This window comes from Desmodus rotundus, chromosome 1, assembly GCF_022682495.2.
Source record: "Desmodus rotundus isolate HL8 chromosome 1, HLdesRot8A.1, whole genome shotgun sequence".
NCBI lineage: Eukaryota > Metazoa > Chordata > Mammalia > Chiroptera > Phyllostomidae > Desmodus > Desmodus rotundus.
In genome coordinates, this window is record NC_071387.1 from 132,039,222 (window position 1) to 132,065,305 (window position 26,084).

The following is a 26,084-nucleotide window of genomic DNA, read 5'->3' on the forward strand; positions in this document are numbered from 1 at the left end:
GACTCTCAAGTCTATTCATTGCTCTATGTGTCTATGCCAGTGAGACACCATTTTGATTACTGTAGCTTTGTAGTACATTTTGAAATTGGGAAGTGTGAGTCCTCCAGTTTTGTTCTTCTTTTACAAGATTGTTTTTGGTAATTCTGAGTCTTTGAGATTCCATCTGAATTTGAAGATTGGCTTTTCCATGTCAACAAAAAGAAGTCATTGTAGTTTTAATAGGGACTGTATTGAATTTGTAGTTTGTTACAGGGAGTACTGCCATCTTAACAATATTTAGTTTTGCGACCCATGAACATGGAATACCTTCCCTTTTATTTAGGTGTACATTAATTTCCTTCAGCAATGTTTTGTAGTTTTTGGTGTGTGCCCTTTTACCTCCTTGGTTAAATTTATTCCTTGGTCATTTATTTTTTTGGGATGCTACTGAGAATAGAATTGCTTCCTTTATAGGCATACCTCATTTTACTGTATTTTGCTTTATTGCATTTTACAGATAATCTTATTTTTATTTATTTATTTTTTTTACAAATTGCAGGTTGGTGGCAACCCTATATTAATCAAGTCTGTTGGCATCATTTTCCCAATAATATGTGTTCACATAATGTCTCTGTGCCACATTTTGGTTATTCTTGTAACATTTTTAACTTTTTCATTATTATTATACTTTTATGGTGATCTGTGATCAGTGATCTTTGATATTACTGTTGTAATTTTCTGAGTCATCATGGACCAAGCCCACATAAAATGACAGACTTTATAAATGTGTGTGTTCTGACAGCTGAACTAGGTTGTTACCCCATCTTTCCCCCTTTCCTCGGCTTCCCTATTCCCTGACACACAATGATGTGGAAATTGGGCCAATTAATAACACTACAGTGGCTTCTCAGTGTTCAAGTGAAAGGAAAAATCACAAATCTTCTCCTGATGAAGGTGCTATGAAGACTGTTGAAATGACAACAAAGGATTTAGAATATTACATAAACTTAGTTCATAAAGCAGCAGTAATTCACTCAAAATTTTAAAGAAATCCTACTGTGGATAAAATGCTATCAAACAGCACCACATGCGACAGAGAACTTCTCATTCCTAAAGGAAGAGTCAAACAATGCAGCTAATTACATTGCTGTTTTATTTTAAGAAATAAAATTGACAAGGCCAGGGGGCTAGGATTGAGGGTGGGGGTGATGAGGCGGGGAAGAGTGGTGGTGGGAAAATGGAAACAACTGTTCTTGAACAACAATACAAAAAATTTAAAAAAAAAGAAGAAATTGTCACAGCACCCTGGTGACTCAGCAGCCATCAACACCGAGGCAAAAAGAGAACAATTCGCTGAAAGCTCAGACAATAGTTAGCATTCTTAGCACTATTTTTTAAATCAAAGTATATACATTGCTTTTTTTTTAGACATTATTCTATTGCACACTTAATGGACTACAGTATAGTGTAAACGTGTATTTTTATGTGCACTGGGAAACCCAAAAATTTGTGTAACTTGCTTCATTGTAATATTCACTTTATTGTGGTTGTCTGAACCAACCTGCAGTATCTCTGCAGTATACCTGTATTTCCTTTCTTCAGATTGCTCATTTCTGGTTGTATTAATTACGCCTTTTATTTTCTGTAGTTCAGATGACTTGACATCTGAGGCTTCTCTAAACCTAGAGAGACAGTCCCTCCCAGTGTTAGCCAATGCCTAGGGACAGTAAATGGCTTGCCCATGAGCCTGCCTTTCACATGCAAACTAATCAATCCACAGTTGACACCCTCACCACTGCCTCTATCAGGCTCCACACTCAGGGACAGACACTGTTCCCCTGACCTAACTGCCCCAGGTACAGGTCCAGACAACTAGGGACAATCCTTATATGCTCAGAGCACACTGGCATTATTCATACCAGCCAATCCTAGTCCAGCTTATCCTGACTCACCTTTCCTTCCCAAAGAGACTACAATAAACGCTCTTGCCCACATTCTCTTCTTGCTTCCTTTACCTCCTGGCTGATACTGGACATTCCCCACATGGTCCCCCCCAGAATTAGGTCCCCCCGTGCTGTGACATGACCTTTTCTCCTGGGAACTGTAACAAACTACCTTTTCTGTGTCAAGAATCTCCTGATCTGTTGGCCTCACTATACCTGAATAAGAATAAAACCTATATTTTAAAACATTGGTGAATAGCAACAGATTTTTGTGTTTACTTATATTCTGAAACTTTACTGAAATCATTTATTAGCCTTAGTAGTTTTTTGTAAATTGTTTGAAATTTTCTCTATATAGAATCACATCCTCAAACAGAGTTTTATTTCTGCATTTCCAATTTAGATGTCTTGTTTTTGTTGTTGTTGTTTTGTGTGTGTGTGTGTGTGTGTGTGTGTGTGTGTGTTTTCCCTTGCCTAATTCTCCTGGGTAGGACTTCCAGTACGAGGTTGCAGAGCAGTGGAGAAAGCAGGCATCCTTGTCTTGTTACTGGTCATAGTGGGGAAGCTACCACTTTACCACGGAGCATGAGATTAGCTATGGGCTTTTCTTAAGTGGCCTTTGTCATGTTGAGGATGTTTTCTTCTATTTTTAATTTGTTAGGTATTTTTATAATGTTGAGTTTTATCAAATACTTTTCCTGCACCTATTGAAATGATCCTATTGTATCTCTTTTTCATTCTATTAATATTGATTTTTTTAATGTTAACCACCCTTGCACCCCTGGGATAAATTCGACTTGGTCGTGGTGTATGCTCTTTTCCATGTGCTGTTGGTCCAGTTTGCTAGTATTGTGTTGAGGATTTTTATATTTATATTTATAAGAAATATTGGTGTATAGTTTTCTTTGCTATAGCATCTTTGCCTGACTTTGGTATTAGGGTAATGTGTTAACAAGGGTTACCTCCTCTTCTGTTTTGTAGATGAGTTTGAGTAGGATTAGTGTTAACTGTGAATTCAGCAGTGAAGTCATCTGTTCTGAACTCTGTTGGGGGAAGTTTTTGATTACTGATTCAATCTCCTTATTTGTTGTAGGTCTGTGGAGCTTTTCTATTTTTTCTTGAATCCGTTTTGGCAATTTGTGTGTCTCTAGGAACTTTCCATCGCATCTACATAATCTAATCTGGTGGCACTGACCGTCCATGGTATTCTCATTGTCCTCTTAATTCCTGTAAGGTCGGTAGTAATGGCCCCACTTTCACTTCTTTTTTTTAAAGTTATTTTTGTCTTTTATCTCTCTTTGAAAATCAATACAGCTAAAGGTTAGTCAATTTTTTGATCATTGTCAAAATGCAACTTCTGGTTTTATCGATTCTCTCTGCTGTTTTTCTGTTCTCTATTTTGTTTATCCCTGCTTTAGTCTTGATTCATCCTCCCTCTGCTGACATCAGTTATTCTCTTTCTAGTTGTTGGAGGTGTGAACCTAGGCTGTTGGCTTGACGTGTTCCCTCTTTTTTAACCTAGGACTTTTCGGCTATAACTTGCCCTCTGGCACCGCCCTCACTGCACCCCTCGCGTCTGGGCCTTTGTGCTGGGCGCAGGGCGTGCGCATGTGTAGCTGAGGGCTTTCTAATTGCCCCTATGACTTCTTCTTTGACCCAGTGGTTCTTTAAGTATGTGCTCTTCATTTCCACTTATTTTCAAGTTTTTCAGCTTAGCTGTTGTTGCTGGTTTCTAGCTCCATTCCACTGTAGTCAGCAAAGGTACTTTGTATAATTTCAGTCCTCTTAAATATATTGAGAATTGTTTTATGGCCTAACATATGGTCTGTCCTGTATCTATATCTATTGTCCATATCTATTTCTTTATTGATCTTCTGTCTAGATGTTCTATATATTATTAAAAGTGGGTATTGAAGTCTCTAACTACTCTATTATTTATTTCTATTGTCTATTTCTTCCTTAAATTCTGTCAGTAATTATTTCATATGTTCTGGGGATCTGTTGTTTGTTGCATATATGTTAATAATTTTGGTGAATTAACCCTTTTATCAGTTGTATTTTGTAATAATCTTGACTTAGTATCTATTTTGTCTGATATTAGTGTAGTCAGCCCAGCTCTCTTTTTGGCTACTATTTGTGTGGAATGTCTTTTTTCAACCCTTTACTTTCTACCTCTTTGTTTCTTTGAGTCTCAAATTAGTCTCTTGTAAGCAGCATGTAGTTAAATCACATTTTTTATCCATTCTGTTAGTCTGTTTCTTCGTCGATGAGTCTAATCCATTTACTGTTAAAGTAGTACTGATAACGAAGCACATACTCTGCCACTTTACTATTTGTTTTCTCTGTCTTAGATAGTTTTATTCCTTAATTCCTCCAAAGCTTCCTTCTTTTGTGTTTTATTTTTACTAGTATACCATTTTAATTAGCTTTTACTTTTCTATATCTTCTGAAATGACTTGCCTCTATAATGTGTTAGTATGTTTAGCAATGTCCCATAGGTCCCTTAGACTTTGCTCATTTTCCTTCATTCTTTCTTTTTTTTTTTTTTTTTAATTTCCTGGTCCTCATACTAGGTAATTTCAGTTGTCATATCTATAAGTTTGCTGGTTCTTTCATCTGCCTCCTTATATCTGCTGTTGAACCCTTCTAATGATTTTTTTTTTAATTTTAACTATTTTACTTTTCAACTCCAGAATATTTACTTTCATATTTTCTATCCCCTTATTCATATCACCTACCTGCTCATACATCAGACTTCTGATTTGCTTTACTTCTTTGTCTGCGGTTTATTTCAGCTCTACAAGTATATTTAAGATAGTTACCTCCAAAAGTCCAATGTCTGGGTTTCCTCAAGAATAATTTTTTACCTGTCTTTCTCCTTCTTTCTCTCCTTCTTTCTCTCTTTCTTTTTTTCTTTCTTTCTTTCTTTCTTTCTTTCTTTCTTTCTAAAGTGGGTAATATTTTACTTTGTAAGCATTATCACTTTCTTTTTGAAAACTAGACATTTTGCATATTGTAAGGTGGTAACTCTGGAAATCAGATTCTCCCTCCTCTCTACAAGAACTGCTGTAGTTGCTTGCTGAGGGCTGCAGTTATATATTTGTTTAGTTATTTTTACAAACTAATTTTGCAGACTATTTCTTGTCATGTGTGGTCAGTAAAGCCTCCTGTTCTATTATCTCTACAGTTAGCCAGTGACCTGACAGAGATCTTGTTTTCCAGTCTCTTTTCTCATCACATTCTTCCCTGGATGCTACAAGTGTCCTGCTAGACTGCAGAGATCTGAAATGATCGGTTTCAACAACTCTTGTCAGCTCAATAGTTACTTAAGTAGAGGGACCAATTTCTGGAGTTTCCTACTCTGCCATCTTCTGTGAAGTTCTAATAACTTTGGTTCAAAGCAAAATTATCTTGAATACAATTCTAAAAGTTACCAGTACCCTTTCTTGACTATCAATAAACTATACAATAGACACAATTTATCTTTCTGTGACTGTCAGTGTATCGTATTTTTATAATGATCTTCACTGAACATTGAGGTACATATTGATGGTTGAATTTTGGAGTGGATTTACACAGTTGCAAATGTATAATATGAAGTTGTGTCTTTATTAAAACAATTCTTAAGACAAATATTGTTAATGTTCTTTAAATCACCTCTTCATTCCAACTTGTTAGGACCATGAGTAGACGGCTGGGGGACTAGTCTTCAAAAGTAGTTAGAAGTAGAATACTAGCCTCCCAGCGTCACACCAACCATATGTCCCAGCAACACTGGCTAATTAGGATACACAAAAATCAACCATTTAAAGACTATATGTACTTCTACTCTCTTTTTGTAAGCAGATACTTGATGTTAAGTTCCATGGAGCTTTTGTTTCTATGCTCTTTCAAAACAGTTACTCTGTGAAACAAAGTAGTTCTTATGAAAAAAGAAAAGACAAAAAAAGGAAGCAATGTCCAAGGTCCCCAGAGTTTTTTTATTCAATTGTGATATCTTGTAACTGCTAGCTCGAATTTCCTCTTACTACAGTGCCTTGTTTTCTATCCCATAATTTGAATTTAGGCAGCATTCTGAAGGATTTCCTGAATTAAAAATTAGACTTTAAAAGTTCTAAAGCCCCTATCTAAACAATGCAGAATTCAAAATGGCAACTAACATTACCATGTGACTCAGCAGTAAAGCACAAGTTTTTATGCAGTGCTCAAATTAAAAAAAAAAAATTGAATGTATATATTTTTAAATTTTTCTCACATCTCTTTTCTTTCCTTTAAATAATGGCCCATTATTTAATGGGCCATTTTCAAAGGGGCTGGGAAATACCAATTTTCCTATGCTGATAAACAGTTTTGTCATTACTTAATGTAATCTAACAGTGAGTTATTAGTTCTTGCCCCAGCAGGTCCACATGAGGAGGAAATAATATCCCTTTATCCTGCTTTTGTGAGATGATGATACATATGAGAATAGGACATATGAAAAGATGCTCAGCATCGCTAGCCATCAGAGAGATGCAAATTAAAACCACAATGAGATACCACTTCATGCTGGTCAGAATGGCCATCATAAACAAATCAACAAACAACAAGTATTGGTGAGGATGTGGAGAAAAGGGAGCCCCGCTACACTGTTGGTGGGAATGCACACGGGTACAGCCACCTGGAAAACAGTATGAAATTTCCTCAGAAAACTAAAAATGGAACTGCCTTTTGGCCCGGCAATTCCATTGCTGAGATTATACCCTAAGAATCCCAAACCACCAACTCAAAAGAACCTATACACCCCAATGTTCATAGCAGTATTACGAGAGCGAAGCACTGGAAACAGTCTAAGTGCCCATCAGTAAATGAGTGGATCAAAAAACTGTGGTACATTTACACAATGGAATAGTATTGAGCAGAGAGAAAGAAGGAGCTTCTACCCTCCACAACAGCATGGATGGAACTGGAGAGCATTACGCTAAGTGAAATAAGCCAGGCAGTGAAAGACAAATACCATATCATCTCACCTATAAGTGGAACTTAATCAGCAAAACAAACAAGCGAGCAGAATAGAACCAGAGACATAGAAATAAGGAATGAACTGACAGTGACCAGAGGGGAGGGGAAGGGTAATAATGGGTAAAAGAAGGGGAAAGATCAAAGAACATGTATAAAGGACCCATGGACAAAGACAATGGGGGGAGGATGGATGTGGGAGGGGGGTGAGAAGGGCAGTGGAGAGTAATGAGGTGGGGGAAATGGGGACAACTATAACTGAACAATAATAAAAAAATTAAAAAGAAGGCTCATAGTTTCAAAGTTAATACATGGAATGATCTTAGCAAAGATTATTCCTGGTCAATTTGCTTATGTCTTGTTGTAAGTTTTGACCAAACTCTACATTCATCCTTCTGGACAATTTGCAATCTAGTTTGAATGGATATGACAAGAGAACTACCATGTAAAAATATAGAAAGGTAGCATATACAATCCTATCATGGGTACCAAGGTCATAGTGTCAGTGAGTTGTGGGGTTAAGACTGAAACACAGATCTCCTGACCCCAAGTCAAGGTTTTTCAGAGTGAAGCTAAACCTGAGATAAATGTCTCTGAGTCAAAGGGATATGAAGACAGAAACCCCTGATGAGAGGAGAGGAGTGAGATGGTTGCTGGTGTCCATATAAAAAGGAAGCAAGATGACAGGTCAGAATTCTCAGGTCTTAGAAAGAAAATTTATTTTCTTCAGGTAAATGAGTAAATGCGCTGGAAACAATGCTGAAGGCCTCTGCCTTATTGGTGTAGGTGGTGGGGTGGGGGTGGGAATCATAAGCCTCATCTTTGCAAGGCAGCTTCAGAGTTAGGGTTTGAACATAATACAGAACCCAGTGGTGGAAACAGACCAATGTAGATCCAAATCCAACCTCTTTTTGTTTAGCTATGGGCAAGTTAACTCATCCCTAAAAGCATCTATTTCTTCAATCTTTAAAATAGTGACAATAACAAGGCATATAAATAAAACTCCTTACAGGGTTTTGAGCAATAGAATAAGTTAACACATATGTAGATAGTACACAACAGGCAGCTACCAAGTAAATGTTAGTTACTGCTGTTTTTCCATGAGCTGTGGTCAAGAGCATGGAATTTTGGAATCAGACAGTGAGTGTATCAGTAGCATGCTTCTGATAGCAAGTAACAGAAAACTCAACGATCCTACCTAATAAGGCAACTTATTAGCTCACTAAGCATAAGTCTCATGGTAGGTAGGACATGCTTCAAGATTGTTTGATAAAACATTTCAATAATGTGAACAGGACTAGTTCTTTTTCTACTCTTCCATTCAGAGTGGTTTTATTTCACAACTGGTTTCCTGATAGTTATAGGATGGCTACCAAAGCACTCACATCTGGTAGATAAGAGAGAGTGCTTCTCCAATCATCAAAGTTCCTCTTGTGCAGTGAGTGGTCCAAATTAGGTCACATCTCCTCATACAGTAACTATTTCCAAAGAAAACCTAGGCACTGATTGGTTTAGGCCTTGATTCCTGAACCAATCAGCAGCAAAGAGGACAGGATTGTTGAGATTATTAGGCCCCACTTTCTTGAGCTGGGGTTAAATTTGCATATCAGACCCAAAGTCCGCTACTGAAAGTTTGAGTTCCAACATTTATTTGCTATGTCTTTGGGAAAGTTATACAACCATATTGAACGTATTGAATTTCCTCATCTGCAAAATGGATATGAAGGTGAATTGAGATAAATAAACATGAAAACAAAAGGTTTGGCAGAATGCCTTGGTTACAGCCAGTAAATGTTAATTATGATTATTATTTATCTATACACTTTCATATTACATAATAGATTTTTTAAAATATCTGGCATAGTGTGAAGTTTTTGAGAATATGAACGATACCATTCTCATTTTTTACCTCCAAAGCCTTACATAAAATAAATATCCATCAAATTTCTTTAACAAATGAGTGAATAAATGAATATCTGTTGAGTGAATGAATAAAGGTCTGAAAACCATAGAAGGTAAATTTAAAATAAAGACAATAAAATGGCAACTGGAGGAATTATAGATGAGGGGAAATATGAAGACAAAATAGATCAGGTATTTGAGAGAAAAAAATACTAGACCTAGAGAGGTTGCAGAAAGTAAACAGAGCAAACACAATTTGAGTTTAGGGTAACCAGCTTGTTGAGGCTATGAAGTCTTCAATCTTTTGTTTTACAATTTGATAACTAATAAATATTTGGATAAAACCCATATGAGCACTAACTGCAATCTAGAGGAGGTAGAAGAAATAATAATAACTACTGGTATGTCCCAGGCATTATTTTGAGAGTTTCCCTTGCATATACTCAGGTTATCCTCAAAGCAAACCCATGAGGTAAGTACAATTCTTTTCATTCCCATTCCCATTTACAGACAGAAAAATCAAGTGCAGAGACACTGAGCAACTTGCCCAAATCACATAGTAAGCAGCAAACTGAGATTTTTTACCCAAAGAGTCTGACTCAAGAGTCTGTGGGTTTAGCTATTACTCTACACTGTGTAATAAAATAGGGTGCTCAGGGAAACTAGACTACATTTCCAAACCATCGTGCACCCACAAGGGGCACTGCAGGCCTACCATATCACTGAGAGCAGAAAGGCATAGCCGACAGTTCGTGACATATGTGTTCCCTCTGGTCCTTCCATTGTACTTTTGTAATCCCCTGCATATAAGACAATGGCTGTGGAGGGTGCCAACTAAACAAATATTTGTTAAGTGGATGACTTGTGTAGATGGACGGATGGACGGGTGGATGGATGCCAGTGTATATGATGTGCCCATCTGATTTCCGCAGTGGACCAACCTCTTCGTGCTTCCCCATTTGGTAATTGTCATTAAAAACTTGCTGCACTTTTCAAGATGAGACAACGTGCTTCACAGCGACACTTGGAGTTATACAAAGATAACTGCCTCAGAGGACACGCTGGAAGCTGGAATGAGTACTGGGTTGTGCGTCCCTTTCCAGGGATGCTTTCAGAATCCTTGCTGACCTGCAGCAAAGAAGCACAGTACGCTGCCTGATGAAAGAGGAAGCTAGCCCAGGAGCTCTCCAAGGGAACTAAGGACTAGGGGCTGTCAAACTACCATTTTCCTCAGGAGGAATCTACACATAGTGAAACAAAGACAGTCACTTCTACACTTTTTGTTTTGGGTTTTGGTTACTGTTTAGTATAGACTTGCTTTTGATCAGACTTCAACTTGAAATTACTACATTTATCTTCAGCTCCATTTACCCAGCTGCTTATATGGTGAACATTTAAGGGAGTCAGAACTCCTACTCTTTCTAGAGAGCTGTAGGTCCCCAGGAGTTAAGTTTCAAAACCCATATGTAAACCACAATGCAGACTTCAGATAGAGCTGTACAAATAAAAGTGCTTTTGAAACATAATAAAGATGACTTTTGAGATCATTGTACTACGAACCCCTCTGCCTGTTTTAACCCTGTGGTCTCATTGCTTGCCGCCCCCCCAAAATCTTTCTTATGAAAAAATAAATAAAATCAACAGTAATTCTTTATCTATCTATATTAATCATTTGTCATCTATGAGGAACATTCCAGAAGCCATTTTCTTTCTTTTTTTTTTTAAGATTTTATTTGTTTATTTTTAGACACAGGGGAAGGGAGGGAGAGAAACATCAATATGTGATTGCCTCTCATGCACCCCCTACTGGAGACCTGACCTGCAACCCAGGCCTGTGCCCTGACTGGGAATTGAACTGGTGACCCTTTGGTTCATGGGCCGGCGCTCAATCCACTGAGCCACACCAGCCAGAGCTCATTTCCATATTTAATAGATAGTGGTGGAGGTAATTCATCTATAAAATAGACTTTTAAAAGAAGCTATTAAAAAGTCACTGTACTTCCACACCCTTACAAGCAAATGTGTTTTAGCTTTCAGTGGCTGAAGGAATAAAGAAAAATCTGCTTGAGCGAGTTAGCTGGCTGGAGGGAAAACTAGAGGCTCTGAACAACATGGAGCACAGTGAGGAACCATATAAAAAAATGGTTCTTGAAAAAGACCAGGTATGTAGTAGAAGAAAAATCATCTTTATTTTAAAAGTTATTTAACCTGTTATGAACTGAGAATTCTGCAGTCCCTACTGACTCAGTTGAAAGTTCAGATTTAAGTTGAAGATGGCAAATAATATTTATATTTGCTAAATATAATTGTATTCCCTGATAACTACTTATATACAAAAATTAATTTTGCTAATAATATAATATTTTTAAAAATTGATTGGCATGTATTCCTTTGAACCACAGCTGAGTGTTCTATTTTTTTAAGTGGCATTACTGATTGTACAAATGTTTCTAGTTTTCAAGGCTAACCTTAATCAAGGAATAGTTTCTTTCTATGTAGCAAAATAGTAGATCAGAAAACTTGGCATATACTTTTAATTAATTTCTTTATAAGAAGTTATTAATCTCTGAATCTCTGGACATTTATATGTGTGTTATATAAATATATGTACTATATAAATTTATCTCTTGTTCAACTCAAATGGGTGTGTATCTGCCCTTGGAATATATTTTTTTATATATTTCACAGAATATATATTTTATATATATTCTTAGAAAAACATATCTATATATTATATATTCTTAGAAAAACATATCCATATATTCCAAAAGCAGATACACACCCATTTGGCCATATATATATGATACAAGGTAGACTAGTGTTACCTGCAGTACACCAGTAAACATTACTTTTCCCAATCACTTTCTAATTCTTAACATATTCATGTACTTTTTCATTAGGTTCTTCCATAGAATGGAAAAGAGATAGGGATAAATGCAATAATTTCTTGAATGACAATTCTTAAAACCTCTAGCTGAGATAATGCCATTCAAAGATTTGAGAACTGATATATATTGATATCTGTAGTACTTTGAATATGTAAAAAGAAGAGTTACACACTCTGTTTCTAAACTCTTCTCTGCTCCAGCACATTCAGAAATTAGAGGCTGAAGTGAAAGCTTCCCAGGAGCAGCTCGCAGCCCAGGTAAGTCCTTCTTTCTTTTTTTCATCCCTGAATTTACGCCTTTGTTATTCTGGACACGAACAGAAGATTTTCAGAAGTTATAACTGGGGTCTTTCTGCTACAAACCAAATCACAATACTCATTCTGATTTATGTTGATGATAAAAATTACCAAACTGAGCTCATATATAACCAGGTGGTCTAGTCAGGTACCAGCAGGATAAAAGAACTGGAAACAAAGAGTAGAAAGACAAGGAAACCAGGCTAGTGTAGAGTTAATGGAGGTGGAAATTTCATATAGACACATTGAATATAGGCCTACAGCAGTTCTTCGTAAATTTTAATATAGCAAGAATTAGCTGGAAAACTTTAATTTTTTTAATTTATATTTTTAATCTAGAAAACTAAAAAAAAACCAAACATACTCCCTAGAGATTCTGTTTCCTGCATGCCTGGATTGGAACCTGAGAATCTGCACTTCTAGGTGATGCTAGATTAAAGTAATGCTGATACTGCCAGTCTTTTTTTTTTTTTTAAGATTATATTTGTTTTTTTATGGAGAGGGTAAGGGAGAGTGAAAGAAAGGGAGAGAAACAGCGACATGTGAGGGAAACATGGCACACCCCCAACCAGGGACCTGGCCGGCAACCTGGGAGTGTGCCCCGACCAGGAATCAAACCAGGTACCTTTTGGTTTTCAGTCTGGTGCTCAACACACTGAGCCACACCAGCCCAGGTGACACTGCCAGTCCTTGGACAGTATTTTGAGCAGTACTGTTTACTGTTTTCTTTATATTCATTCTGTCCCAGTCTTGTAATTTTTAGGCGAGGGGCCATATAAACAAATCAGGTACAGAGTTGTCCATTTTCAACAGCAAGTACTTCCCTGAGAGAGACCCTATGAATTTCTAGGGCAAGCGTCACTTATATTTTAGCCTATCTTTGCTCGGAGAACAACTCATGAGCATCTCCTGCCACAAAACCTGTGTGTATTCATGCATATAAATCAGTTGTCACCCAGACACTGTCCCTTCCCACAGATCTGAACAACCCTGATGCCCTAAGCTCTTCCTCAAAGACTTGCTTACCATCCTTCGTGACCTCCTCCACCTGCACCTTGGGTGTTATGGGATGACTTCTTGATTAAACACTGCTGATCATGTTAAATGGCCAATCTGAACAACAACAAACTCCTCAGATTGATCTGAGGCCTGAGAGGCTGCAGCCCACAAGTCCTGCAGGAAAAGCCCTGCAAAATAATAAACTCTGGTCACCATCCATTCGGGGTTTGAAATGAGCTGATCCGGATAAAATCCCAGTAATTGTCCCAGTTTTGTGCTGCAATAGAGAAAAGCTAATCGGCTGTGGCAGTTAGCAGAGCTTTTAACTCTAAATTCAAAATCTTTTCTGAACTTGTATGCTCAATTGACCAATACCGAAAATGACTGGGGCCTGCGTTTGTGACCCCGTGATATCTTCACACGGAAGTATATCCCATTAGCCCAGTATTCTGTCACAGATGCCTCTCCCTGGCCTGCCCCGAGGGTGCCAGATAATGACTATTGTCAGAGAATGTCTCTTCCTGCCAGATTGATACCTAAAGCCATATGCCCAGGAGGGGGGGGGAGGGGTTAGCTCAGAATTTTTTAGGGAGAGCAAATAATTCACTGAGGTTCTGATAGTAGCTTCCAGCATCTCTCTGTGAAAAACTGATGAAAAAGCCTAGTCATGGGTGCCTTAGGGAAATTGCTGTGGTGTCTTCTCACTTTGCCTAGCTTCTGTGGATTCTATTCCTGTACCTCCCTGTTCCCGTCCCAGGCTTGTCCGAACTGGGATTGCTTCCTTGTATTAGTGTGTTGATACCAACAACTGAGATTTCTTCTACATAATTGTTCCAACCTTCAGGTTAAATAGAGCAGTGTGATCATCAAAGTTTTCCTTCAACTCATCAAGAATATTTAAATAAAAATCACATTAATAGCATTGATTACTGAGAGTGGATTATGTGTATGCTATCTGTGAGGTTCTTCATATATCATCTCTGTGAAACCTCAGTGCAACCCAACAAGGTGGGCATTATTTTTCAGATAAGAAAACCGAGACTTAAAAATCAGATCACTTGGCACACACCGTCAACTCTGAAACCCATGCTTTTTCTCTCACAATTTGCTGCCTTTCCAAATTATATTCTCTGCATGCTGTTCGAGGTCTCAAACCATGTTAATAAAGATTCTATCTCCAATCTCCTTTCTCTGTTCACTCGGGGTGATTCATCAGTTTATAACGCTTCAGCTCTCACTTCCATGCAAATAACCCCTCCACCCCCACCAAGTTCTCCCCATCTTAATCATCCCTGATTATAGCTCCTTAGTGCTGTCGTGAGCATTTCTTAAAACACTGTCCCTGGAAAAAACATTCCAAGGGATGTTAATAAAGATTTTGGAAAACAATGGAAAAAGCATTGGGAGTCAGGTTCAATGGGTGTTTTCCTGCAGGCATTATCAATGTATAATCCAAGAAGGGACCAAAGGATGTAATTGTTCTGTGGTTTTGGACTACAAATGGCATTTCAAGGACACAGGTTTGGAGACTTCTGGCATATTACATCAAATTACAGTTTACTAAATATGACCCAGCTATCTTGCTGACACTCCAGACTCAGCATATACAAAGTCAAATTTATCATCTTCTATTCCCATCTCTTAAATGTGTTTCTCTGTCTACATTCCCTTGTCATGGTGAAATACCACACCGCTGTATTTATTCTAGATCTACCCACCAGTACTGGCATCCCGCCTCTCTCTTCCTCCATCACAAATTTAGCTTCCCACCGCACTCCTCCCCTCCCCTCCCCTCCCAGTCACAAGGCAGCCCAGTTGCTTTCACATCAGCAAATCCTGGTTGCAGAGGAAAGGATATAATCTGTGTAAAACAAGAGATGGGTGAGGGCAGAAAATCAAACAGAGCCAGATTACACTAACAGGAAGAATCAGTGTTCCAGTGAAGTGGCAGAAAAGAGAGAGGGAAGTAAGGGACCAAGGTGGTGGGAATGGAACTCCACAGATGGGGCGAAGGCTGCTTTGGGAGATCAAAAGGTTCTTGGGAGTTCTGGGGCTGCTTAGATTAGGAAATAACAGAGAATATTTATAAGTGTTGTCAGGCAGCACGTCCTTGAACCTGCTTGTGTCAGAGCCACGTGTAAGGTTTGGAATTCACATTCGGGCTGTGCCTCCTAGATGGAACCCCACTGCAGGATTTGCCTGCTGTGGCAGTCTCCTGGTTTCCCTGCCTCCACCCTGAGTGAAGTTTCCGAAGGACCATCCCCACCCCTCATCTCTCTCTTCCCCCCTCTCTCTGCCTCCTGCTGAACAGGCTAGGAACTGCTTTCTTCACATATCCAGTGTCAGTCGGTGCTCTGCAACTTTGCTCTTTGTGGCCTCTCCATCTAGATTATCTTTCTCTCTCTTTTTATCAAAATAAGTCTTACTCTCCTTGCAGGATTCATATCAGGGATCGGACTTCTCCCTTCACCCCCAGAGTACCTTCTCTGGGCTCCCATAGCCTCCTCTGTATACACCTATCTTAGTTCAAAATACGACGTCTGTCCCTCAGTAGACCTGAAGGTCATCGAGGGCAGCACCAAGAATGTGTTCCTGTCCCCACTGCCTCAAGTGCTGAATTGAATTGAATTTTGCACTGATCATTTCAATTCCTGTTTCAAAGCCTAGAGTAAGACAATGGTTGCCCATTTTCCCAGAATGAAGTCCATCCTCCTGACCATGGCATTTACCACTGAAAATGAGGGCCTCACTCCTTTTCTCGCCTCCTCTCCATCATGCCTCTGTGACCCCCAAGTGCACCCAGGCATTCCTGTCCTAGGTAGGGACTTTGCCCTGGAGTTCCTTTTCATCAGGGATATCTGTCCCACCATTGTGCTTGCCAGATTTTTCTCATTCTTCATCAGGATTGGTCCTTCCTGGAAGGTTTCCCTGATCATCAAACTAGAAGAAATGTCTCCTTCTTTGGTACTTTCTTAGATCTTCTCTGTACCTCTCTTCTGTCACTTGTCACACTATGACCCCCAGCAGATTATTTGATGTGGCCCAGCTCTTCCCCAAGACTGTGAGCTCCTGGGGAATTGGAGCAAGTCTGTTTATGCCTCTCACAGTGTGTGGCTAGTGCCACATGTGGATTTCAGTGAAATGAATTACAATAGCTAAATTAAAAATGAAGGTATTTTAGTATTTAAATCTCTGAAAAATTACTTTATGATATTTTATTTCTTAAAAGTGCCAGTTACATAAAACAGTATTGTGAAGTTGATATTTTCAAGGTATAACATGAAAGGAAATAAAGGTAATGATCCCTCAGAATGGAAATAAAAAGAAAAATAACACAGAAAAACCAACAGTTGTGTGAAACCCCCATTTCAGGAGAAGAACATCTAAAGGAAACTATGGTCTTAACATGCAAATTAACAACCTAGGGGTCCTGGCTTTCTTTAATATTTTTTAATTTACTGATTTCATTTTTATTTTTAAAGGTTTTTAGTGTTGACATTATTATAGATGTCCCCCACACAGCATCCCCGCATTTGTTGATATTAGAGAGAGGAAGAGGGCAAAGGAAGGAGTAGGGGAGAAAAGGAGAGAGAAAGAAACATGGGTTTGTTGTTCCACTCATTTACACACTCACGGGTTGATTCTTGCATGTGCCCTGACTGGGGATCAAACCTGAAACCTTGGCACGTTGGGCTGAAGCTCTAACCACCTGAAATACTGGGTCAGGGCCCTGGCTTTCTTTTATTAAGAGTTCACTTTTCGGTGTTTTCGGGGAAGATGGCGGCAACATAGGTGGGAGCGGAGTCCACTTCCCCTCAACGCCAGGGAAATACCTAGCTGATCTGAGGAGCAGAGCGAACAGCCAACAGTATTCCAGCATATACGAAGATCAGAGACCAAAGATAGAGGACATTGAAAGATCTGACGGTGAGACAACAAAACCTGGAGTGCTGAAAAGACTAGAGTTAGACCGTGTTAAACACATAAACGTCAGCTCAAGACCAGTGAGCACAGGAGATTAAGGAGACAGCACCACCGAATCCCATTGGCATTCTACCATAGAAGTTCATATCATAAACCCAGGGAGTCAGAACAGAGCAATTTAAGAAGCAGAGGCCAACAAGAAGAGCCTCACAAACAATGGGAAGACAAAGAAACAATTCCCAAATGAAAGGAAAGGAGGAAGTCTCAGAAAGAATACTAACCGAAAAAGAGGCAAGTCAACTATCAGATACTGAGTTCAAAGCAATGGTCATCAGGAAGCTCACTGAGCTCTCTGAGCTCAAAGAGAACTACCAGAAACTACAAGGAAACTACAATGAACTCACTGCAAACTATATCAACATGAAAAAGGAAATAGAAAATATCAACAAGAGCCAAGAGGAAATGAAGAATACAATTTCTGAATTGAAGAACACAGTAGAAGGAATTAAAAGCAGACTTGATGAAGCAGAGGATCGGATCAGCGAGCTGGAGAACAAAGTAGAAAAAAACACCCAGAAAGAGCAAGAAAAGAAAAAGAGGCTCAGAAAGAATGAAGAGGCAATAAGGGAAATGCAAGACAACATGAAACGTAACAATATCCGTATAATAGGAATACCAGAAGGAGAAGAAGAAGAGCAAGGGATAGAAAACCTGTTTGAAAAAGTAATGATGGAAAATTTCCCTAATCTGAGGAGAGAAAAAGTCACCCAAATCCAGGAATCACAGAGAGTCCCAAGCAAGAGGAACCCAAAGAGACCCACTGCAAGACACATCATAATTAAAATGGCAAATTTCCAAGACAAAGAGAGGATCTTAAAGGCAGCAAGGGAGAAAAAGGAAGTAACATACAAGGGAGCCCCAATAAGGTTAGCTACTGACTTCTCAATGGAAACGCTCCAAGCCAGAAGAGAATGGCAAAAAATATTCCAAGTAATGAGAACCAGAGGCCTGCAACCAAGACTACTTTACCCAGCAAGGCTCTCAATCAAGATAGAAGGCCAAATAAAGAGTTTCCCAGACAAAAGAAGTCTAAAAGAATACACTTCCATCAAACCAGCTCTGCAAGAGATACTAAAGGGACTGCTTTAAGGAAAGGAAGGCAAAGAGAAAGAGAGAGGAACACAGGTAGGAAAAAATGGCAATGAATAACTACCTATCGATAATAACCTTAAACGTAAATGGATTAAATGCTCCAATCAAAAGACATAGAACAGCTGAATGGATAAGAAAACATGACACACACATATGCTGCCTACAAGAGACCCATCTCAGGACAAAAGACTTACACAGACTGAAAATGAAGGGCTGGAAACAAATTTCCCAAGCAAATGGACAGGAAAAAAAAGCAGGGGTAGCAATACTCATATCAGACAAAACAGACTTCCAAAGAAGGGCCATAAAGAGAGACCCAGAAGGTCACTTCATAGTACTCAAAGGAAGAATCCACCAAGAAGACATAAACATTGTAAATATATATGCACCCAACATAGGAGCACCCAAATACATAAAGAAAATCTTGGAGGATTTCAAGAAAGATATTGACAGCAACACAATTATAGTAGGGGACTTTAACACCCCACTATCAAAAATGGACAGGTCTTCCAAACAAAATATCAACAAAGATATTGTGTCACTTAACAATACCCTAGAGGAAATGGACTTAACTGATATATACAGAGCTTTTCATCCCAAAGAAGCAAAATACACATTCATTTCAAGTGTCCATGGAACTTTTTCAAAGATAGACCACATGATAGGACACAAAGCAAGCCTCAACAAATTCAAGAAAATTGAAATCATATCAAGCATTTTCTCTGACCACAAGGGTCTGAAACTAGAAACCAACCCCAAAGGAAAAAACCCAAAACACTCAAAATCATGGAGACTGAATAGCATGCTATTAAACAATGAATGGGTCAAGAACGAGATTAGGGAAGAAATCAAAAACTTCCTGGAAACAAATGAAAATGAACTCACAACAACCCAAAACCTATGGGACACAGCAAAGGCAGTCCTGAGAGGGAAGTTCATAGCAATACAGGCCTACCTTAAAAAGATAGAAACAGTTCAAACAACCTAACCCTATGCCTACAAGAACTCGAGGAACAACAACAAAGACAGCCCAGAGCAAGGAGAAGGAAGGAAATAACCAAGATCAGAGCAGAACTAAATGACATAGAGACTAAAAGCACAATTGTAAGGATCAATGAATCCAGGAGCTGGTTCTTTGAAAAGATAAACAAAATCGACAAGCCTTTAAGTAGGCTCATCAAGAAGAAAAGAGAGAGGATCCAAATAAACAGAATTAGAAATGAAAGTGGAGAGATTACAACTGATACCACAGAAATACAAAGGATCGTAAGAAATTACTATGAAGAACTGTATGCTAAGAAATTTGAAAACCTAGATGAAATGGACACATTTCTAGAAAAATATAATCTTCCAAAACTGAATGAAGAAGAAGCAGAAAACCTGAACAGACCAATATCAGCAAAGGAAATTGAAGCAGTCATCAAGAAACTCCCATCACACAAAAGCCCTGGACCAGATGGTTTCGCAGGAGATTTCTACAAAGCATTTAAGGAAGAGCTAACCCCTATCCTTCACAGACTATTCGAAAAAATCCAAACTGATGGAAGACTCCCAAACTCTTTTTATGAAGCCAACATCATCCTAATCCCAAAACCAGATAAAGACACAACGAAGAAAGAAAACTTCAGGCCAATATCGCTGATGAACATAGACGCTAAAATTCTCAACAAAATATTAGCAAACCTCATCCAGCAATATATTAAAAAGATCATCCACCATGACCAAGTGGGATTCATCCCAGGGATGCAAGGATGGTACAATATTCGCAAATCAATAAACATAATACATCACATCAACAACAGCAAAGACAAAAATCACATGATCATATCAATAGATGCGGAAAAAGCTTTCGATAAGATACAGCACCCATTTCTGATAAAAACACTCAGCAAAGTGGGAATAAAGGGAGCAGTCCTCAACATAATTAAGGCCATATATGAGAGACCTACAGCCAACATCACACTCAATGGACAAAAACTTAGAGCTTTCCCACTAAGATCAGGAACTAGACAAGGATGCCCTCTCTCACCACTCCTATTCAACATAGTATTGGAAGTCCTAGCCACAGCAATCAGACAAGAAAAAGCAATAAAAGGCATCCAAATTGGAAAGGAGCAAATGAAACTGTCACTGTTTGCAGACGACATGATAGTGTACATGGAAAACCCTATAGACTCCACTCAAAAACTACTCAACCTAATAAATGAATTTGGCAAAATAGCTGGATACAGAGTCAATACCCAGAAATCAAAGGCATTCCTGTACACCAGCAACGAAACTGCAGAAACAGAAATCAGGAAAAAAATCCCATTCGATATAGCAACAAGAAAAATAAAGTACCTAGGAATAAACCTAACCAAGGAGGTAAAAGACCTGTACTCAGAAAACTACACAACACTGAAGAAAGAAATTAAGGAAGACACAAACAAATGGAAGCATGTACCATGCTCATGGATTGGAAGAATTAACATCATCAAAATGGCCATACTACCCAAAGCAATTTATAGATTCAATGCAATCCCTATTAGAGTACCCATGACATATTTCACAGATATAGAACAAACATTGCAGAAATTCATATGGAACCATAAACGACCCCGAATAGCTGCAGCAATTTTGAGAAAGAAGAACAAAGCAGGAGGGATCACAATACCTGATATCAAACTGTATTACAAGGCCACTGTAATCAAAACAGCCTGGTACTGGCATAAAAACAGGCACATAGACCAATGGAACAGAACAGAGAGCCCAGAAATAAACTCAAGTCTTTACGGTCAATTAATATTTGACAAAGGAGGCAGGAGCATAAAATGGAGCAAAAACAGCCTCTTCAACAGATGGTGTTGGGAGATCTGGACAGCTACGTGCAAAAAAATGAAACTCGATCACCAACTTACGCCATACACGAAAATAAACTCAAGATGGATAAAAGACTTAAATATAAGCCGTAACACCATAAAAGTTCTTAAGGAAAACATTGGCAGGAAAATCTCAGACATTCCATGCAGCAACATCCTCACAGATACATCCCCTAAAGCAAGGGACATAAAGGAAAGAATAAACAAATGGGACCTCATCAAAATAAAAAGCTTCTGCATGGCTAAAGAAAACAGCACCAAATTACAAAGAGAACCAACAGTATGGGAAAACATATTTGCCAATGATACCTCAGACAAGGGCCTGATCTCCAAAATATATAAAGAACTCACATGACTCCACTCCAGGAAGACAAACAACCCAATTAAAAAATGGGCAAAGGACTTGAACAGACACTTCTCCAAGGAAGACATACAGAGGGCCCAGAGACATATGAAAAGATGCTCAGCATCACTAGCCATCAGAGAGATGCAAATTAAAACCACAATGAGGTATCATCTCACACCAGTCAGAATGGCCAACATAAACAAATCCACAAACAAATGTTGGAGAGGATGTGGAGAAAAGGGAACCCTAGTGCACTGTTGGTGGGAATGCAGACTGGTGAGGCCACTGTGGAAAACAATATGGAATTTCCTCAGAAAACTAAAAATGGAACTGCCCTTTGACCCAGTAATTCCGCTGCTGGGATTATACCCTAAGAACACTGAAACACCAATCCAAAAGAATCTGTGCACCCCAATGTTCATAGCAGCACAATTTACAATAGCCAAGTACTGGAAGCAACCGAAGTGCCCATCAGCAAAGGAGTGGATCAAAAAACTATGGTACATTTACACAATGGGATTCTATGCAGCAGAGAGAAAGAAGGAGCTTATACCCTTTGCAACAGCATGGATGAAACTGGAGAGCATTATGCTAAGTGAAATAAGCCAGGAAGTGAGGGACAAATACCATATGATCTCACCTTTAACTGGAACATAATCAATAGAAGAAAAAAGCAAACAAAATATAACCAGAGACATTGAGTTAAGAACAATCTAACAATAGCCAGGGCGGGGGTGGGGGGTGGGGGCGGGGACAGTGGGTAGAGGGGATTACAGGAACTACTATAAAGGACACATGGACAAAACCAAGGGGGAGGGTGGAGAGGGGGGAGGGAGGTGGGTTCACCTGGGGTAGGGTGGAGGGATGGGGAGAAAAGGCATACAACTGTAATTGAATAACAATTAAAAAAAAAAAAAAGAGTTCACTTTTCTAGAATCCAATAATTGAATTATATTGTTATATAATTAAATTGATAGCTATGGAATGGAGAGGAAATACAAGCCTAAACGTTCCAGAGTGAATTGTCACTGCTAATATTTCAATGATTAAAATTTCATTCCATTATCTTCAGTTTGCGTAATCACTTTGCTTATTTTTTCAAAAGCTTACAAAGGGTTGCCCTCCCAGTACATACATGGGTACTCACTCTGAGCCACCCACAGGGCTAACCTGCCTGAGTGTTTTTATAACTCCCTCCCACATGATTACTTATCGCCCTAGAAACCTACAGAGATTAAACAATATTTGGAGTAAATGTTTATAGTTACTTAAAGATAATTGTTCATGTTAGGGCAATTTGAGTCAGAACTAGGAATCTTTAGGGGAAAAAAGTTGTTTTTAAATTAATGCCTTCCAAATTGTTGAATCCATCGCTTGCCTACGTCTAGTCCAATATTTAGGGGGTGTAAATACTCAGCTCTGCCCCTTCACCCCATCACTGATGAACTGATGACCTGCAGTGGTCCAGAGGTTTGTCTCCCCACCCTCACCTCCATCCCAACGGCCAGCTACCCTCAAGACCTGACCAGTGCCAAAATGTCTCTAATAGGTGATGGGATGATTTCAAAAGAGAAATCTGGCTAACTGGGTGGTACACACTCAAATGTTACTTTATTCTCTATACTGTTTTGTGTGCTTGAAATATTTCATAATAAACTAGAAAGTTAAAAATATCCAGAAGAAGGAGCCCTTCCAATGAGTAATACAGCATGCTTCCAGCTGTGGGGCAGATGAGTGTGTCTTTGAAGCGGGGTGCTCCTGCCCTGCAGTCCCTGAGGGGACCCTTAGACTCAGAAGCAATGGTCCTGAAGCTCGGGGTCAGGAACATAGGGCATGGAGGAACCACCATGGGTACCCAAAAAAGTTGTTTTAACTTACACCTTTCCTTCTCTAAAAAAGCTATCAACTGCCATTTTGCTAAGTTTAAAATCTACAGAAGCCCCCAATTTAGATCAAGTGCAGACTCCTCTCTGCTAGAACTCCTGGCCCTCTGCTAACTGGTCTTTTCCTACTGTGATAGAGAACACAGCTCTTCTTCTTGCTGCTGTTTTTGGCTAAGTTTCCATTTACACTTGTTTTGTAACATACCCTGATATCCTTTGCAGTTGCATCTCTCCCATCCTACGCAGTCTTAGAGGGCCTGTAATTCAAACTATCTGATGAGCTACTAGGCAGGGAGTGGCCTGTGTCCTAAGCCAGTTGGACTCTGAATATTAACTTAGGTGAAGCAAGAAAGGAAAAACAGTGGCATATCCTAACAGTGATGCTCAGCCATCGTGACAAAGGAGTTAGTGCTGCTGGGACCAGAACTGCTCTAATTCCTATTTCTAAATCAGATTCCTGTCCCTTTTAGGAACCATCCAATAACCTTAGCTTGAAGAAAATTCCCTTTTTCTTTAAGCCAGCAGAATCTGATTCAGTTGTTTGCCACTCAGGGCTATAATTCTAATAACCACCTGTTTAAGTAGTTCTCTAAACGTGGCCCCTGGACCCGAAGCATTGGAGTCACCTGGACTTGTTTGAAATGCAAATTTTGAGGCCCCGGCTCATAGCCCCTAAATCAGAAATTCTGTACTGGTATCTAGCAATAGGTGTTTTTAAAGTCCTCCAGGTTATTCCAATCATGGCCAATGTCTGAGAAGCACCGCACTGTTCAATGAAGTCCCCACCAATTTCGGCCTAGACTCTGTTCTCACCAGAATCATTGTCCCTGACCAGCATCTCGCTGCTGGGGGCCAGCCTCTCTGGCCTCATGCTCCTGGCTCTGGGAAACATCTCCAGCCTGCTTCTTAGTGCAGCTAGCTGGGATTATAGCACACGGGATATGTTTGCTGAACTCATGAGCCAAACAGGAATGATCTTCCTGCTCCTTCTGCTTTAAATCCCACACTTCTGTGTGCTCTACAAGTATCGCTTCATTCCTAAAGCTTGTCATGACTAATTCCAAGGTGAAGTGACAGTAATTAATAACACCTTAGAGTCACGTAACAATTTACACTTTCCTAAAAGCTCCCACCCACATTGCATCATTTATTTTTCATAACGATCCTGTGAGGCCGGTATTACTCCCACCCTATCAGATAAAGAAAGTGAGAGTCAAGAGAGACAGTAAGAAGCCTGCTCACTGCAAACAGCTAGTAGGTAGCAAAGAAAAGTCTCGAATGTAGGTATTCTAATCTATGGGCCCCTGTTTCAAAGCTTGGTTTTACTTTAATTTCAGATTTTTAGCTGAATATGTACACACATGTTGTTAGTGTTAATGATTTTTTATGATCTTTTAACTTTATTGCAATCTACAGACCTCACAGCAGTGTTAATCAGCCTGCGAGTCTTTGGTGGTAGGTTCTAACAGAGCCCTACCTGGACCCAAGGGGAATGGGAACATCCCTTCCCAGAAGGCCATTCTCTCAGAGCCAGACATGTTCATCTAGATGGAAAATCCCCCAATGATTTTTTATGAACAGAACCCGTCAGTACGGAATGGCAGCACGTGGGATAGATCTTAGACATATTTTCACTGCATTAGTTGGTTATGCTATAGTCAACTCCTCCCTGCATCCCCCCTCTTCGGTTGGATTATTTGGAATGGAGGACTATTTGCCTCTTTACTTGGACCCTTTATGTGATTATGCCATGGCTCATCTCCCACATGGAAAGGCTAAAAATCATAGAATAGCAGGCCTTCAAATCCCACTGGTGAGTGTTGCTGCCAAACTTCTCTGTGAATTTAGAAGGAAAGGGGGTCTGAACTCTCGGCCCCCACCAGCAGGTTGCTCGTAACCCAGAGTCAGAGCTCTCTGAACTGCCAGCCATTAAACAGACCCAGCCCAGTACTGCGTGGCTGAATAGCTGTCTCTAGCACACTGATGAGGCAATAATCAAAATAAAACTTTAGATCTTTCCCAGCATCTTATTTACAAAATATTATCTTTTGGGGGGGGTGGCTAGACAGCCAGGTCACAGTAAATTGCCATCAGAACCTCTGAATCTTTGCTGTAGGATAAACTAGGGGAGGCAGATTGAGAGGCAGGGGCCCACGGGTCAGCACATCACCCAAGCCTGGATCCTGACTCCCACCAGGAGGCTTATTTTTCCCTCTGACTAGATTTGAGTCTGATTTCTTCATTTTCTTAGATGACCAATCAGTTTATCCTGGACAAGCCCCCAAGGACAATTCCTGCCACCCCTGCGCCTTTAGAGCCACTGCACGCGTGGGAAATTTGTGTAGCCACTTAATTGTACGTGTAATGTAACCTCCCAATTTTTTTGGTAAATACCTATTAGCTAACTGTGCATTTCTTATTTGATAAACTCATATCTATGAGTAGTACCTCACTTCTGTCCACATTCCATCGGTTAGAACTCAGTCATGCGGCCACATTAATTGTAAGGAATGCTAGGCAAGGTATTCTAGCTGTGCACCCAGGAAGAAGAAGGGAGGATGGGTTTTCATTGTCATTCATCTTCTCTTGGAGCTATAAGTACTGACAATTTATCCTCAGAGTGAAGGACGTTAGAAATTGATTAATTATTATTATTATTCCTATGAAATTTGAGATTAAAATGTATTCAAATGGTGTGAAAGAGAATATACAATATCATGTCATGTCTTGCTCCAGGTTATTCAATGGACAAAAATACATTATTTTTTAAAATAAATCAGATCTGACTCAGACCCCTTATGTCACTGTTAGTAGGAAATTTGGTCTCAGTCATTTGGTAGAAGAGTGGTCTTCTCTCCTCCCTGGAGTTTGCTGTCCACAAGACGGGAGACATTATTTTCCAGTCAGTTGTAGTTT

General features: G+C 39.4%; 1 protein-coding gene across 1 annotated transcript in view; it reads left to right on the top strand.

Moving 5' to 3' along the window:
• CCDC192 (coiled-coil domain containing 192) overlaps positions 1 to 26,084 on the top strand; it is a 181,680-nt gene that overhangs the window by 44,374 nt on the left and 111,222 nt on the right. Inside the window, exons 4-5 of the mRNA XM_024571287.4 lie at positions 10,853 to 10,984; positions 11,911 to 11,967. Coding sequence (XP_024427055.3) covers positions 10,853 to 10,984; positions 11,911 to 11,967 — 189 coding nt within the window. The remainder of the gene's footprint in view (positions 1 to 10,852; positions 10,985 to 11,910; positions 11,968 to 26,084) is intronic.